The 15,272-nt window shown below is 48.2% G+C and overlaps 1 protein-coding gene across 1 annotated transcript in view; it reads left to right on the top strand.

Moving 5' to 3' along the window:
• Positions 1–15,272, top strand: part of RHBDF1 (rhomboid 5 homolog 1) — a 96,781-nt gene that overhangs the window by 69,812 nt on the left and 11,697 nt on the right. Inside the window, exons 8-11 of the mRNA XM_065412568.1 lie at positions 10,441–10,692; positions 11,441–11,552; positions 13,720–13,794; positions 14,573–14,734. Of these exons, the coding sequence (XP_065268640.1) occupies positions 10,441–10,692; positions 11,441–11,552; positions 13,720–13,794; positions 14,573–14,734 (601 nt within the window). The remainder of the gene's footprint in view (positions 1–10,440; positions 10,693–11,440; positions 11,553–13,719; positions 13,795–14,572; positions 14,735–15,272) is intronic.

The following is a 15,272-nucleotide window of genomic DNA, read 5'->3' as shown; positions in this document are numbered from 1 at the left end:
TGAATAAGTTGAGCTCAGTGCAGGTCCAGAGCAGCAGAGCACACAGATTCTTGCCTAGTGCTAAATACCATCCCTCGTGTTGAAGGCCTTGAATGGAAAGGCTGAGAGACTGCTTAGGCCATTGCCCCAGTATTCCTATCTGTTTGGGAGGAGAATCCCCAGGGCTGCTGTGCAGTCTGTGTGACATCCCCTCTGTTTATCCCATACCTGAAATCTTGTTTACCTAAGAAACAGCCTCCGACTTCAGAGAGCAGTTGACAATTGGTGCATATGAGGAGCTAACTCTGCTAACTTACCTCCAGTCAGCACAACAGCATGATGAAGTTGGGCCCCTGCACATCTTGTTTATGATGCCATATCATTCTTAAGGGGAAACAAAGACCAGTTTAAATGGGTTATATGAGTGCCGAGAGCGCAGAATATAGCAAAAATGTAGTGTGTGAATGTCAGTCCTCTAAGGTATTGAAATGAAGACTGGTAGATAGAATGGGTACCCCTAGCCATATTCACTATGAATTGTCCTGCTCAAATGCCATGGAGTGATATTACACTAATTTGAAACCAAGCAAGTGGAAGACCTGATGCTTGGAGACCATGATGCATGGGGTGGAACCTTGTGTCTTCAGTTTCCTCTTAAACATAAGAATGGCCATACTGGGTCAGACCAATTGTCCATGTAGCTAATATCCTGTCTTCCAACAGTGGCTGGTGCCAGACGCTTCAATTTATTGAGTGATCTATCCGTGTCATCCAATCCCAGCTTCTGGCAATCAGAGGTTTAGGGACACCCAGAGCATGGGTCCCTGACTGTCTTGGCTAGTAGCCATTGATGGACCTGTCCTCCATGAACTTATCTAATTCCTTTTTGAACACAGTTACACTTTTCAACATCTCCTGGCAATGAGTTCTACGTGTTGACTGTGCGTTGTGTAAAGAAGTATTTCCTTCTGTTTGTTTTAAACTTGCTGCCTATTCATTTCATTGGGTGACCCCTGCTTCTTGTCTTATGTAAAGGGGAAAATAACATTCTTATTCATTTTCTCCACACCATTCATGATTTTATAGACCTCTATCATATCCCCTCTTTGTCATCTCTTTTCTAACTGAACAGTTGCAGTCTTTTTAATCTCTCCTCATATGGAAGCTGTTCCATACCCATAATCATTTTTGTTGCTCTTCTCTGTATCTTTTCGAATTCTAATATATCTTTTTTGAGATGGGGCAACCAGAACTGCACACGGTATTCAAGGTATGGGTGTAGCTTGGATTTCTATAATGGCATTATGATATTTTCTGTTTTATTGTCTATCCCTTTCCTAATGGTTCCTAACATTCTGGTTAACTTTTTTGACTGCAGCTGCACATTGACTAGATGTTTTTAGAGTACTATCCACAATGACTTAAAGATCTGTCTTGAGTGGTAAAGGCTAATTTAGACCCCATTATTTTGTATATATAGTTGGGATTATGTTTTCCAATTTGCATTACTTTGCATTTATCAGCTTGAATTTCATCTGCTGTTTTGTTGCCCTGTCACCTAGTTTTGCGAGATCCCTTTGTAACTCTTCCCAGTCTGCTTTGAATTTAACTATTTTTAGTTTTGTACCATCTGCAAACTTTGCCATGTCACTGTTTACCCCTTTTCCCAAATCATTTATGAATATGTTGAACAGCACTGGTCCCAGTACAGATCCCTGGAGGACCCTGATATTCACCTCTCTCCACTGTGAATACTAACCATTTCTTCCTACCCTTTGTTTCCTATCTTTTAACCAGTTACTGACCATGAGAGGACCTTCCCTCTTATCCCATGACTGCTTACTTTGATTAAAAGCCTTCGGTGAGGGACCTTGTCAAAGGTTTTCTGAAAGTCCAAGTACACTGTATCCACTGGATCACCATTGTCCACGTGTTTGTTGACACCCTCAAAGAATTCTTATAGATGGGTGAGGCATGATTTCCCTTTACAAAAGCCGTGCTGACTCTTCCCCAATGTATCATATTCATCTGTGTGTCTGATAATTCTGTTCTTTACTATAGTTTCAACTTATTTGCCTGGTACTGAAATTAGACTTACTGGCCTGTAATTGACAGGATCACCTCTGGAGCATTTTTAAAAAATTGGCATTACGTTAGCTATCCACCAGTCATCTGGTACAGAAGTTGATTTAAGCGCTAGGCTACATACCACCATTAGTAGTTCTGCAATTTCATATTTGAGTTCCTTCAGAAGTCTTGGGTGAATATCCCTGGTCCTGGTGACTTATTACCATTTAATTTCTCAATTTGTTCCAAAACTTTCTCTATTGATACCTCAGTCTGGGACAATTTCTCAGATTTATAAACTAAAAAGAATGTTCGTGTGGGAATCTCCCTCACATCATTTGCAGTGAAGATCAATGTAGAGATTTCATTTAGCTTCTCTGCAACAGCTTTATCTTCTTTGAGTGCTCCTTAAGCACTTCCGTCAACCAGTGGGCCCCCCCATTATGTGGCAAGCTTCCTGCTTCTGATGTACTTACAAAAACTAACAGCAATTTTTAAATCTTTTGCTAGTTGGTTCACATTTTTTTTGGCCTACCTTTTTTACAGTTGACTTGCCAGAATTTATGCTCCTTTCTGTTTTCCTCAGTATTATTTGATTTCCAGTTTTTAAAAGATGCCTTTTTGTCTCTAACCGCTTCTTTTACTCTGTTCAGGCATGGTGGCATTTTTTGGGTCCTCTTCCCTTTTTATTTATTTTTTTAATTTGGGGGTATACATATAGTTTGAGCCTCTATTATGGTGTTTTTAAAAAGTTTCCATGCAGCTTGTGGGCATTTCACTCTTGTGACTGTTCCTTTTAGTAACATGTTCCTCACCCTAGCAAAGAATCAAAATATGTCATTTCCTTTTGTTTCCTGATAAGTCAGAGCCTCCCTGAGTAACTGGCACCTCACACTGGCAGAGGGCCGCCTTGTTCTTGGCTCTAGCAGTTCACCAGGGTGTGAATGCACAGCAGACATGGGGAAGGACCTTGTCGTGGTTCTGCTGCTCACAATCCATCTCATTGTGCTAACGCTTTCCCTCGTCATGTTCTTGAGAATGTTACCAGCTATGACACAGATGCTGGAAGTAATACTGGGAGTTCGCCACGTTTCCAATGAGAATGAGACCCAATTTTTGGGCAAAATCTAATTCCCAGTGTTTCCATTTTTATATCGTTTTAATGGTTTTATTCATCAAAGCAAAAATGATTTCATTCAAACTCTAGGGAACTGTATCAAACTATTGAAGGTGCCAGTTCAGGGAGTCGGGTATGCACCTGGTCATAAACCAAATCAGAGATTTCATAGCAGGTAATTTTGAGGGCAGTGCCTCTCTAAAGACACATAGAAACACCTCAGACTCCCAAGAGTCGAAGAGGTGTTCAAGGCTAGGCCACAGGTCAAATCTGAATCCATATTGCTTATCGAGGAGAATGACTTTTCAAGTGACACGTAACAGTCTTCTTCTCAGAGTGTCTTGGAAGAGTTTGTATCTAATCATTCATACACTGAGCATCCCCAAAGGTTACAAAGATTGTTTTATTAAATTTCTTTTGAGCATTTAAAACGTCATCTGTTATGCTCTGCCACACAGAAACTAACCTACAAACACAGAGGAAAGTTTGGGGGTGTTATTTGTGCACTTATTATTTTTCTGTGGATTCTTTCTTTCCCTAATACACACTCCAAAGAGTTGAGCACTCACAATATTCACTATCCACCACACCACAATTAAGTGACGTGGTGGGCAGTGGATCCCCATTGGACACAGTCTGATACTACTGGCAGCCGCAACAGTCACTCAAAGATACCAGAGAACATAAAGCCACCCTAAGCCCATGCTCTGTTGTGCTGGATTTCCAGGAACCAGTTATGAGATTTCCTAGGTCTAGACAGTATTTGGTCTTTCCATGAGGGCAGGGGACTGGACTTGATGACCTCTCGAGGTCCCTTCCAGTCCTAGAATCTATGGCTGTGCTCTGTTTCATCTTCGAGTGCTGGCCCCTATGTGTCATCCACTGTGGATATGCATGCGCTGCAAATGCGTCTGAGACCAGAGAGTTATTGCAAGCAGTGTCCATTGGCCTACGCTTCTGCCTTTGCCATCCTCATGCTCCACTCCAAGGCCATAAGAGGCTGTGCGCACCAACTGCCTCTAAAGTACCTTCTTATTGCCTCCTAGCCTGACTCAGAATCTCCAGTGTCTGGAGCTTCTCCCTTCTCTTCAGCCTCGTCCTTGTCTTCAAAACTGTAAATATGTCAAAGATTTTACTGTTTTAGCTCTGCAGTGTAGGTATTGTTAATGGGTTTTATTAGTATAGTTAGTGAGTAGTTTAAATCCCCTTCCTGGGGAACCTCCTGCCTCCCCAGTACAGGAATTAGATGATGCCCAGAATACCGGTATTTAGAAACAATGTCTCCTGTCCCTGCTCCTTTTTGGTCAGCAGTGACCACCAGTGATAGCTGTACTGCCTTGGAGAAGTGCATATCTCCACCAAGTGCAATATGTGCCACTCCTTCCCCGGCCGGACCCAGAACTCCAACTTAAAAAGCACCTCATGGAGAAAGCTGTGAGGCCTGAGTCAGACCCAGGCTGGGGGCCCCACTGTACATCGACCAGACCCATCGAAGAGCATGTCTCCTAGTACAAGGCCTGACATAGGAGCAGGAAAGAGCAAGGCCAGGGACCCTTTGACAGATTCTCCACATGAGAGCAGGGGACTCTCTCATAAACACAAGGGCAGAGTCCACTCTGGAGAGTTTTGATCCCTCCCCAAGACTCTTCCGCTGACATATCCTTCAGAATGGTGGTTTACAGGCAGCCATACCACCTGCATCCTCACGACCTCCTCCTCTCTGAGTGCTGCTTGCCAGTCACCCACAGTGGAAGCCACAAGGGGACCAGTGCTTGAAGAAGAAAGGGAATTTATTTTGTGGCAGCAGGAGTTCTTCGAGATGTGTGGCCCTTATAGGTATTCCACTACCCACCCTCCGCCTCAGATCATGTCTGCATTCACAGGAGAGAAGGAACTGGAGAGGCATCTGTCCACACCACCCCTTATATCCTCGATGCAGAGCACAGTGGTGGCAAGGGCATAGGCACCGACCAACGGACACTGTTTGCAAGAATTCTCCAATCTGAGGTGCCTGGTGCACAGGTGGTGTTACATTCTGGGGTGCAGTGCAGATCAGTGAGGGGCCTGCCTGGAACGCCCTGCTGCTGTGGCTTACAGCCTGGACGTCAGCAGACGAACACGCAGGTCTGTATGCTGTGCATCCCTGGAGTAGCAACTCTGACTCCAACAGTCTGCCTACAGCACAACAGCCCTACCGTGGCTTCCACCAACCTGGGTTGCTATTTGCAAGGTGATTCCAATGCACTCCCAATCCCGAATTTTCCCAGAACCGTGTGCCCTGAAGTGTCCAGCCCTCTCCTGAGAAATAATAAGGTTTGTTTGCTTCTTTAAAGAGACAAAAGCACCTTACAGCTTATTAACTTAACTGGGAGAGATACACCCTTCCCTTCAAACACAGCACTGAGTTAGTTTTTAAGGAAAAAAAAATAACCAAAAACAGATTTATTAACAGTAGGACGAAGGTTATGTGATGCCAAGTAAAAGAAATTACAAGCAAATACAAGTGAAAACACGCATCTAAAGTTTAAAACTTAATCTAGCAAGGTACAGGCTTTGTTAAAGATGGCTTCTCTCACCAGTCATTCTTCTTTCCAGACATGGTTGACTTTCCCTCAGTCAGGGCCTTCCACAAAAGCAAAAGAGGCTGGCTTCTTTTGTCTTCCTAGGTGAAAGGTCTTGGCCTAAGCAGGTTTCTCACCTATATTCAGTTTCCAGTGGCTTCAACCCCTCCTTGGTTGAAGGGCCCATCTTTTTCAGCTTGCAGAGCTCTGGCCCCTTGTGTCTGTCTGGTGATGGATGCCAAAGATGACCTCTGTCCTTGCTTATATCTTCCAAAGTTCAATGACTTTACTTAGAAAGGCAACATAAGATACTACAAGAACCTAAGAATGGCCATACTGGATCAGACCAATGGTTCATCTAGCCCAGTATCCTGTCTTCAGACAGTGGCTAGTGCCAGATGCTTCAAAGGGAATGAACAGAACAGAGCAATTCTAGAGAAATCCATCACCTGTTGTCTACTCCCATCTTCTGGCAGTCAGAGACTCAGGGACACTCAGAGCAAGGGGTTGCATCCCTGACCATTTTGGCTATTAGTCATTGATGGACCTATCCTCCATGAACTTATTCGGTTCTTTCTTGAACCCATTTATACTTCTGGCCTTTACAAGATCCCCTGGCAACAAGTTCCCCAGGTTGACTGTGTGTTGTGTGAAGAAGTACTTCCTTTTGTTCGTTTTAAACCTGCTCCCTATTAATTTCTATTCCACACCGATAAGGCCTCAATTGGAACATTGTGTCCAGTTCTGGGTGCCAGATTTGAAGAAGGGGGTGGACAAATTGGAGAAAGTCCAGAGAAGAGCAACAACAACGATTAAAGGTCTAGAAAGCACGACCTATGAGGACACAACAGTTTTCAAGTACATAAAAGGTTGTTACAAGGAGGAGGGCGAAAAATTGTTCTCTTTAATCTCTGAGGACAGGAGAAGAAGCAATGGGCTTAAATTGCAGCAAAATTAGGTTTAAGTTGGACATTAGGAAAAACTTACTAACTATCAGGGTAGTTAAGCACTGGAACAAATTGCCTAGGGAAGCTGTGGAATTTCCGTCATTGGAGGTTATTAAGAACAGGTTAGACAAATACCTGTCAGGCATAGTTTAGTTTTTACGTACTCTTGCCTTGAGTGCAGGGGACTGGATTAGATGACCTCTTGAGATCCCTTCCAGTCCTACACTTCTATGATTCACTGGGTGACCCTGGTTCTTGTGTTATGTGAAGGGGTAAATAGCATTTCCTTAGTCACTTTTTCCACACCATTCATGATTTTATAGACCTCTATCATACCCCCCCTCTTTAGTCATCTCTTTTCCAAGCTGAACTGTCCCTGTCTTATTAATTCTCTCCTCATATGGAAGTGGTTCCATATCTCCAATCATTTTGTTGCCCTTCTCTGTATTTTTCCAATTATATCTAATCTATCTTTTTTGAGATGGGACAACCAGAATTGCACACAGTATTCAAGGTGTGAGTGTACCATGGGTTTCACTAGTGGCATTATGATAGTTACTGTCTTATTATCTATCCCTTTCCTAATGGTTTCTAACATTCTGGTTAGCTTTTTTGACTGCCGCTGCACATAGAGCAGATGTTTTCAGAGAACTATCCACAATGACTCCAAGATCTCTTTCTTGAGTGGTAACAGCTAATTTAGACCCCATCATTTTGTATGTATAGTTGGGATTATGTTTTCCAATGTACATTACTTTGCATTTATCAACATTGAATTTCATCTGCCATTTTGCTGCCCAGTCACCTAGTTTTCTGAGATCCATTTGTAACTTAACTATCTTAAGTGATTTTGTATCATCTGCAAACTTTGCCCCTCACTATTTACCCCTTTTCCCAGACCATTTATGAATACGTTGAACTACACTGGTCCTAGTACAGATCCTTGGAGGACCCCGCTATTTACCTCTCTCCACTGTGAAAACTGACCCTTTGTCTCCCATCTTTTAACCAGCTACTGATCCATGAGAGGGCCTTCCCTCCTATTCTATGACTGCTTACTTTGCTTAAGAACCTTTGGTGAGGGACCTTGCAAAGCTTTCTGAAATCCAAGTACATTATATCCATGGGATCACCCTTGTCCACATGTTTGTTGACCCCTTCAAAGAATTCTAATAGATGGGTGAGGCATGATTTCCCTTTACAAAAGCCATGTTGACTCTTCCCCAACATATCATGTTTGTCTATGTGTCTGATAATTCTCTTCTTTACTGTGGTTCAGCCACTTTGCCTGGTACTGATGTTATGCTTACTGGCCTGTAATCGCCAGGATCTCCTCCGGAGCCTTTTTTTAAGAATTGGAGTCACATTAGCTGTCTGTCAGTCATCTGGTACATAAGCTGATTTAAGTGATAGGTTACATATCACAGGCAGGATGACTTCAAGGTCTTTCTTTCCTGTGGGCTTCCCATCCTCTTGCTGATTTCTGTGTAAATGGGGCTTCCATTGTTTTTGGTCACACCTTGCTTAATTTCATTGGGGACAGGCAGATAGCTGCCTTTCTCCTGTCTGGGAGAGACTTGTTTTTCCCTTTGTTTGGTCACAGACTGTAAAACATAATATCAGTGAATATTTGTAATTTTCATATAGTTAATGCAGATATTTCTCAGTGATATTAATCACCAGTGTGTCACAGGCTTTCCTAAAAGACCCTTGATATTGTATACAGTCAGTCGATTCAATTGCTTATCACTTGAGGATCAGTCCCCTGTCTTTGTAGACCAGTGAACCTTTACAGTCTATTCTTTGAAAAGTAAAACCCAGACCAATTTTCTCTCTCCTGCTCTTGTGTAGATGCCATGCTGTCTCCTCCCCAACTTGGTAGCTTCAGGGCTTTGTTTGCCTAATATGTAAATGGACCTTCATTATCTCTGCCTGTCAACCAGGCCAGTCAGAAAAGCAAATACACATTCCTGTGTCTAAGGCAAAGTGCTTATGCATTGCTTGACAAACACATGCTAAGAATATAATTCTAGCACACATTTTATACACACCCTATAAATACATCATGCAAGAATATTAATGATCCGTGATTTCTTAGTTTTCAAATGATATCTTACATGCCACCTGTCAGATACAGATTGTGACAACAGTGTGTTAGGTGTAGTGAGTATGTCAGGCCTGACAAGAGCTGCTGACACAGAGTAGTGAGCCACCAATGGGCCTCTGTGTCAAGTGTGTACCTATAGTGGAGTATAGATTGGGGGGGTAGGGGGGATGGGGACAAAGGGGGATGAGAGAAAACCACACCACTCAAAGAACTCCACTTACAACAAGGTAAGTAACTTCCCTTTACTCCTGCTATGTGTAATGTGAGCCCAGTGAGTGTAGGCACAAGGCCCCCTGGTGCTTGATACAGTGTGCGCTGCAGCAGCATGGCAAAAAGATGGAGATCAGAACATGGCATGCAGTGTTCACCATGGGTGATGGTGAGCAGGTGTGGAACACCACAGAGTGTTGTGCAGCCAGCAGGTGGAGTGAGGTGTGTGGCCCTGGATGTGCCATGCAGTGTGCACTGCAAGGGATGTGAGCAGGTGAAGTGAAATGGGGTGTGCCATGCAGATGCTGGGTGGTGTGTGAGGAGAATGGGAGAGGGATTTTAGGGTGTTCTAATTTTAAGTTAGCTACTTTTCTGTTGCTGTCAAAACAGAACAGTAGTTTGGGTTGGGGTCTGGTTGCCAACAACTTGGTTTTGTGTGTTGTACATTACCCATCCACCAAACCATCAGATATTTAAAACAAATGGAAAAAAAACTACATTGGTAATGCAGGGGAGGGGATGTGGGGCATTGGGGTGGGGGATGGAGGGGCAGGGTGGGGTGTTGGGGATGGGGTGTCGAAAGCAGGGCAGGGGACGGGGCGTCGGAGAGGGAGGTGATGCGGAGGATAGGATGTCTGGGAGGTGGGACGGGTGGGATGGAGGCGTTGGGGCGGGGGCTGGGGTGTCAGGGAGGTGGGGCAGACAGTGCTGGAGACAGGGCTTTGGGGAGGGTTGGGGTGTCAGGGAGGTGGTGTGGGTGTGGCCAGGGCAGGGATGTCGGGGAGGTCAGGGCTCGGGGAGGTGGGGTGGAGGATGGGGCATTTGGGAGGTGGGGGTGGGGGATGGGGAAGGCAAGGCTGGACTGTTGGGTGGACGGGGCAGACTGGGTGGCAGCACAGGGATGGGGTGTTGGGGAGGCGGAGCAGGGGATGGGGCCGGGGTGGCAGGACTGGGCGAGTGGGGTGGGAGGTGGGGTGGGTGGTGCGGAGGATGAGGTCTTGGTGGGATGGAGTGGGTGGGGCATCAGGGGGATGGGGCATCAGGGAGATAGGGTGGGGGATGGGGAGGCGGGGCAGGTGGTGCTAAGATGGGAGGGGGCTTAGGTGCAAAGCCAAGAAGGGAAGGGTTTTCCTGTGCAATCTAGCAGTCCCCCCACTCCATTCTCCCCATAGATGTTCTGAGGGTTGAGCTTTCAGACTGTTAGGAAGACCTGGGGTCTCTGTGCCAAGTGCTCAGTTACCTGCCCCAACCAGCTTCTGACAATGAAGCTTGGTTGGTTCTTGGATCTGTAGTTCCAAGGAACTAAATGGTGGGGCAGGAAGGAGCTCTCCAGCGCCTTGCTCTGCCGTCCTGTCCCCCTCTCTGACCCTGTGGCCATAGCCCAGGGAATGACCTTTGCTCCCAGCCGCACTCTGCAGAAGCAAAGCATTGCTGTCCTGCTTTGTGTTCCAGTCCCCTGGAGCGAGGCTGGAGGAAACAGAAGGAAGGGACCCCACCCCAGCCCAAGGTTCGCTTACGGCAGGAAGTGGTGAGCATGAGCCCGCAGCGACGTGGCCAGCGCATCGCCGTCCCAGTCAGAAAGCTCTTTGCCAAGGAGAAGAGGCCGTACGGACTGGGCATGGTGGGCAGGCTGACTAACCGCACCTACCGCAAGCGCATAGACAGCTACGTGAAACGGCAGATCGAGGACATGGACGACCACAGGTGAGAGGAGCGAGCCCCTTTGCTGCAAGAGTTGCTGGAAGAGGCTGCATTGAGCCGGTTAGCGTGTCGCCTGCTGGGTGGGATGCATCTCACTTGCTGCGAATATGTGTGTGACACTTGCCGAGTGAGACGTGCATCCTGCAGTGGGAATTATTTGTGTATTCCTTGAACCCCTGCACTCAACACATTTTCTTGGTCCCCAGGAGGACAGTCCTGCCATGGGCACCCTGGAGCCTGCATGGCTTTGGCAGCCCAGCACATCTGCTAGTTGCTGACGAGGGTGATCCTCTGCACAGACCCACCCGTCTTATTAGCCAGATGGATGGGGAAATTGAGACATCTCCTGTTACCTCCTCCCTGATGATTTTTTTAGTCACAAAACGAATTTAGTCTTCAAGCCTGACATTTTGTGTCACTGAAACTGCACAAATGTTCATAAGAAGTGAATACGGCAGGGTGTGACCCCGGGTCCTAATCCTCCCTCCCTCCAAACCATTTCCTCCAGTCTTGTCCCAGCTCTAATTCGACTTGTGCCTGGTCCTCCGTACTAATGAAAACCCAAAGAGACCATTGCCCACCTGTGCATGGGGCCCAGGCATTACAGAGCACAGCAAAGCTCCTTGCTGACTGAAGTGCCTGTGACTTAGCAGGAGTTTTTCTTATGCTCCATGAGCAAAGACACCCCCAGAAAATATTAACATGATCTTGTTCTGGCTCTGATCTGTGATTGTCTCCATCTTCTGTCTAGGCCTTTCTTCACGTATTGGGTCACCTTTGTGCATTTGCTCATCACAATCCTTGCTGTGTGTATCTATGGCATTGCCCCCGTGGGGTTTTCTCAACATGAAACTGTAGATTCAGTGAGTAAATCCTCTGCTGAGCGGTATGAAATGTGATTGTTTCTCAGCGGTTGTTTGTTCTCAGAGTCCCTGATCTCTCTGTACGTTGTATAACTTGTCAGTGTGTTTCCTGACAAAGGCCAATAGCTGGAAGCCAAATGTGCTCACCTGAGGGGCTGGCAGCTATAATTGCATGCACATGCACACCTACAGGCCTATGCACCTGCCCATGTTCACAGCTGCAGCCACACGGCGCACGTGCATTCACGTACACATCTGCAGACTTGTAAATTCCCCGCTGTGCAGAGGCCTGGCTGATTTTCAAGGGCAGCACATTGCCTGGGCAGACAAACCTGCCTGTTGGGCTTGCCTGCCTGTGAGCTTTGGCTTCCTGCCATTAGCACTGAGTGATGGGAGACAAGCCCATCAGGGCTGGTAATATCTGCATCTGTCATATAGCAGCAACGTGGCACTGTTCAGCCTGAGGAGCAGGGTCCTAGCGGCCTGTTGGCCCCTGCAGCACGGGTTAGAAGGAAGGTGTCTGAATGGAATCCTAGGCTGGGGTCTGGGGCAGAGCTGGAATTCAGCCAGGACTCCTGGGATAACATCTTACAATGTCGTGAGGTATTAAGGCAGGGGTCTCAAACTCAATTTACCTTAGGGCCAGTGCCAGTCCTCAAATCCTCCCAGCGGGCCAATAATGTCACTCATGCTGCCCAAAACTCCTCCCCCACCTGCCTAAGGCTCTGGGAGGGAGTTTGGGTGGGGGAGGAGGTCTGGGGTAGGGGTTTGGGGTGCAGGCTCTGGGAGGGAGTTTGGGTGCAGAAGGGGTGAGAGTTTGGGCTCTGGGAGGGAGTTTGGGTGCAGGCTCTGGGCTGGGGCAGGGGGTGGAGGTGCAGGAGGAGGGGGTGGGGTGCAGGCTCTGGGAGGGAGTTTGGGGTCAGAAGGGGGTATGTGGGGAGGGGATGGGAGTTCAGGCTCTGAGAGGGGGTTAGGGGTGCAGTGCTTACCTGGGGCTCTGGGCGCACTGCTGCCCCTCTGCACGCTGCTGCCCTCAGGGCGGCAGGGAGGGGCCGGCAGCCACTGAAGCGAGCAGGCAGACGCCGCTCAGCTCCGCTGTGCTGCCAGGCCCCTGGGGTGGGGAGCGCCTGGGGGCAGTAGGTGGGGCCAAGGGAGAGACCTGCCCCCAAAACTTCTGGAGCTCCACGGGCCACACTGGGGAGGCTCGCGGGCCGCAGATGGCCCGCGGGCTGGGAGTTTGAGACCCCTGTATTAAGGGCTAGATTTGCAGGCTGTGTTTGAAGTGCTTGTACTAGTTCCCTTGCGCGGGATCCTACACGTCCCCTCCAGTTTGTGCCTCCTCTGGCACCAGTTAACATCTAACAGCGCTCTACCCTCCTCACTTGAGCCCAGAAGAGTGTTCACAGCAGGAAAACGTTTATTTTTAGTGACACAGAGACAGGATTTCCCTTAAAATCCGAACAAATTCCAACCCACCTGTAGCAGCTGCAGAATTCCATCCTGCCCCATGATCCTGCTCCTCCCAAAGGGTGAAAATGGGGTGTCAAATTTTGGGAAGCTGAGCCCCCCTTCAGGAAAATACATCCCCTGCATACTCCTGTAGCCTGCCATGTGTTGACAAGGGCCCACAGAACCCTCCCTCCCCTCCCCTTTGGGAGACACTTGTAGATAATCGTAGTATGATTCCTCCTCTCCTTTCCTGCGTGCTTTGATGTGCAATGCAGCAGTCTCCAAGGGTGACATTTAGAGCAGCATCTGAGTCAGCACCCAGTGAAACAAACGGGGCAGGACACCGCTCTGGGTTCACGTTTGGGCAAACATTGCTGCATCCATCACACTTGGGGCATGTTTTCAAGGTTTTTTCTCCCAACTAGAACAGCTGGAGATGAAGGGGTCTATTAATGAAAGCTGAGGCTTGAGATCAATTGAGAGGCCAAGGCCAGCCATGCACACGCCACTCCCTTCTGGTTCAGTGGACCGTTTGGAGAGCTCTGGATTAAAAGAAACCTGAGCCTGATGACCTGTTATAGGGCTTCCACTGTCCCAGGTGTTGCAGGTTTCCACTGCTCCTTCCCAATTAGTGCCCCTTTTTACCATTGCTCCCGCGCCCTGTGGTGCCCCACTGTCCATGTGGTTCAGAGGGGGCTGCTGCTTTCTTGTCTTGCAGGTCCTGATGAACAGGGGGATTTATGAAAACGTCAAATATGTTCAACAAGAGAACTTCTGGATTGGCCCCAGCTCGGTGAGTCCCACCAGCTCGGGTTGGGTCCCTGGGGCTGGGGCAGATAGTGCACCCGCACCTTCATCTGAGAGGTGTGGCAGCTCTGCTGTTTCCGCATAGAGCGGTGAGCCTGGCCAGCCATGGCAGTGTCCAGTGACACTCAGGTCCCATGACTGGCAATTTGTGTTCTGACATGCTCCCTAGTGGGCTTGTGGCCTGGCCCAGCCAAGCTTTTCAGGGTCCCATCAGAGTGGCATTGCCTGCACTGGGTGCCCCTGTAAAATGGGCTCATTCCCTGCTTAGGGAGGCATGTGGTGTGTCTCCAACGGGGCCTGCCTTCTGCTGCTTGGCACTTTGCAGCTTGGCCAGGGGAATGCCCTGCTCTAGATGGGGCTCTGCCTCTGTGGGGCACAAGCTGGGACATGTCAAGCCCTGTAGGGGTCAGTGCAACAGGTGTGGTTGCCCTAACTGGTGCTTTCCCCTCCACCCCTACACTGGCACCAGCATGAGGGGGCTCTTGCACAGATGATCCTTGTTGTGTGGGGAGACTGACGGCACCTGTTTGGGATCATGTTTTATGTGTGAATATTGCTAGTTGTGCCCAGCCCCTTGACCTCCCTCTCCATCCCTGCCTGACTTGACTTGCCAGAGGCAGCTGCTGCCCAGCTTCCCCCTGCTTCCCTTTTCCCCTGGACCCATTGCTGCCAAGCCTCTTCCTTCCCTCCTCCCCTGGAGCCCTCCCTGCCCCCTTGGCCCCTGCGTGACCCTCAGCTGAGCTCCTAGCCCAGTCTCTTTCCAGGAGGCCCTGATCCACTTGGGGGCGAAGTTCTCACCGTGCATGAGGCAGGACCAGCAGGTGCATAACTTCATCAGTGCCACGCGAGAGAAGGAGAAGCACTCGGCCTGCTGCGTGCGCAATGACAAATCGGGCTGCGTGCAGACCTCGGAGGAGGAGTGCTCTGTGAGTGCCCCCACTGCAACCCACTCACAGCCCTGCACAGCTCCCCTCCCTCACTGCTCATCATCACGCTGCAGATGGGACCCCTAGGCCAGTCTCCCTGCCTGACTGGCAGCTGTGACACCTCCAGCCTCCCTGTCCAGTTGGTGTGGACCTCTGCAGCCTCCCACATACCTGGGTCTTGTATTCATGTAGATGGAATAAACGGGCCCAAAGAGTCAAAGGTGCTAACATGAGCCAGACACTGCCCATTAACAGTTCGACAAGGTTCAGGGTTTGGGGGACACAGACTTCCACCTGCTTAATATCATGGCAAACACACCACTATACATCCCGTGACCGTATTAAGATTCAGAAAAGAGGAAACAGTTAAAAACATTTGAAGTGTAATTTTAACAACTTCCGTTTTCCCTTTTCCTCTAGCTAGGAAGAGTTTTTAGAAGGGAAAAAAACCCTTGTTTGAGAGTCTCTTAGATGGTATCAAAGCAGGTAATAGCTGTCCTTTTGGGGAACAGAGAAGTCAGTTGAGCTGGGCTCAGGC

Source organism: Emys orbicularis, chromosome 10 (assembly GCF_028017835.1).
Source record: "Emys orbicularis isolate rEmyOrb1 chromosome 10, rEmyOrb1.hap1, whole genome shotgun sequence".
In the NCBI taxonomy this organism is placed as follows: Eukaryota; Metazoa; Chordata; order Testudines; family Emydidae; genus Emys; species Emys orbicularis.
This window is presented reverse-complemented; position numbering and strand designations above follow the sequence as displayed.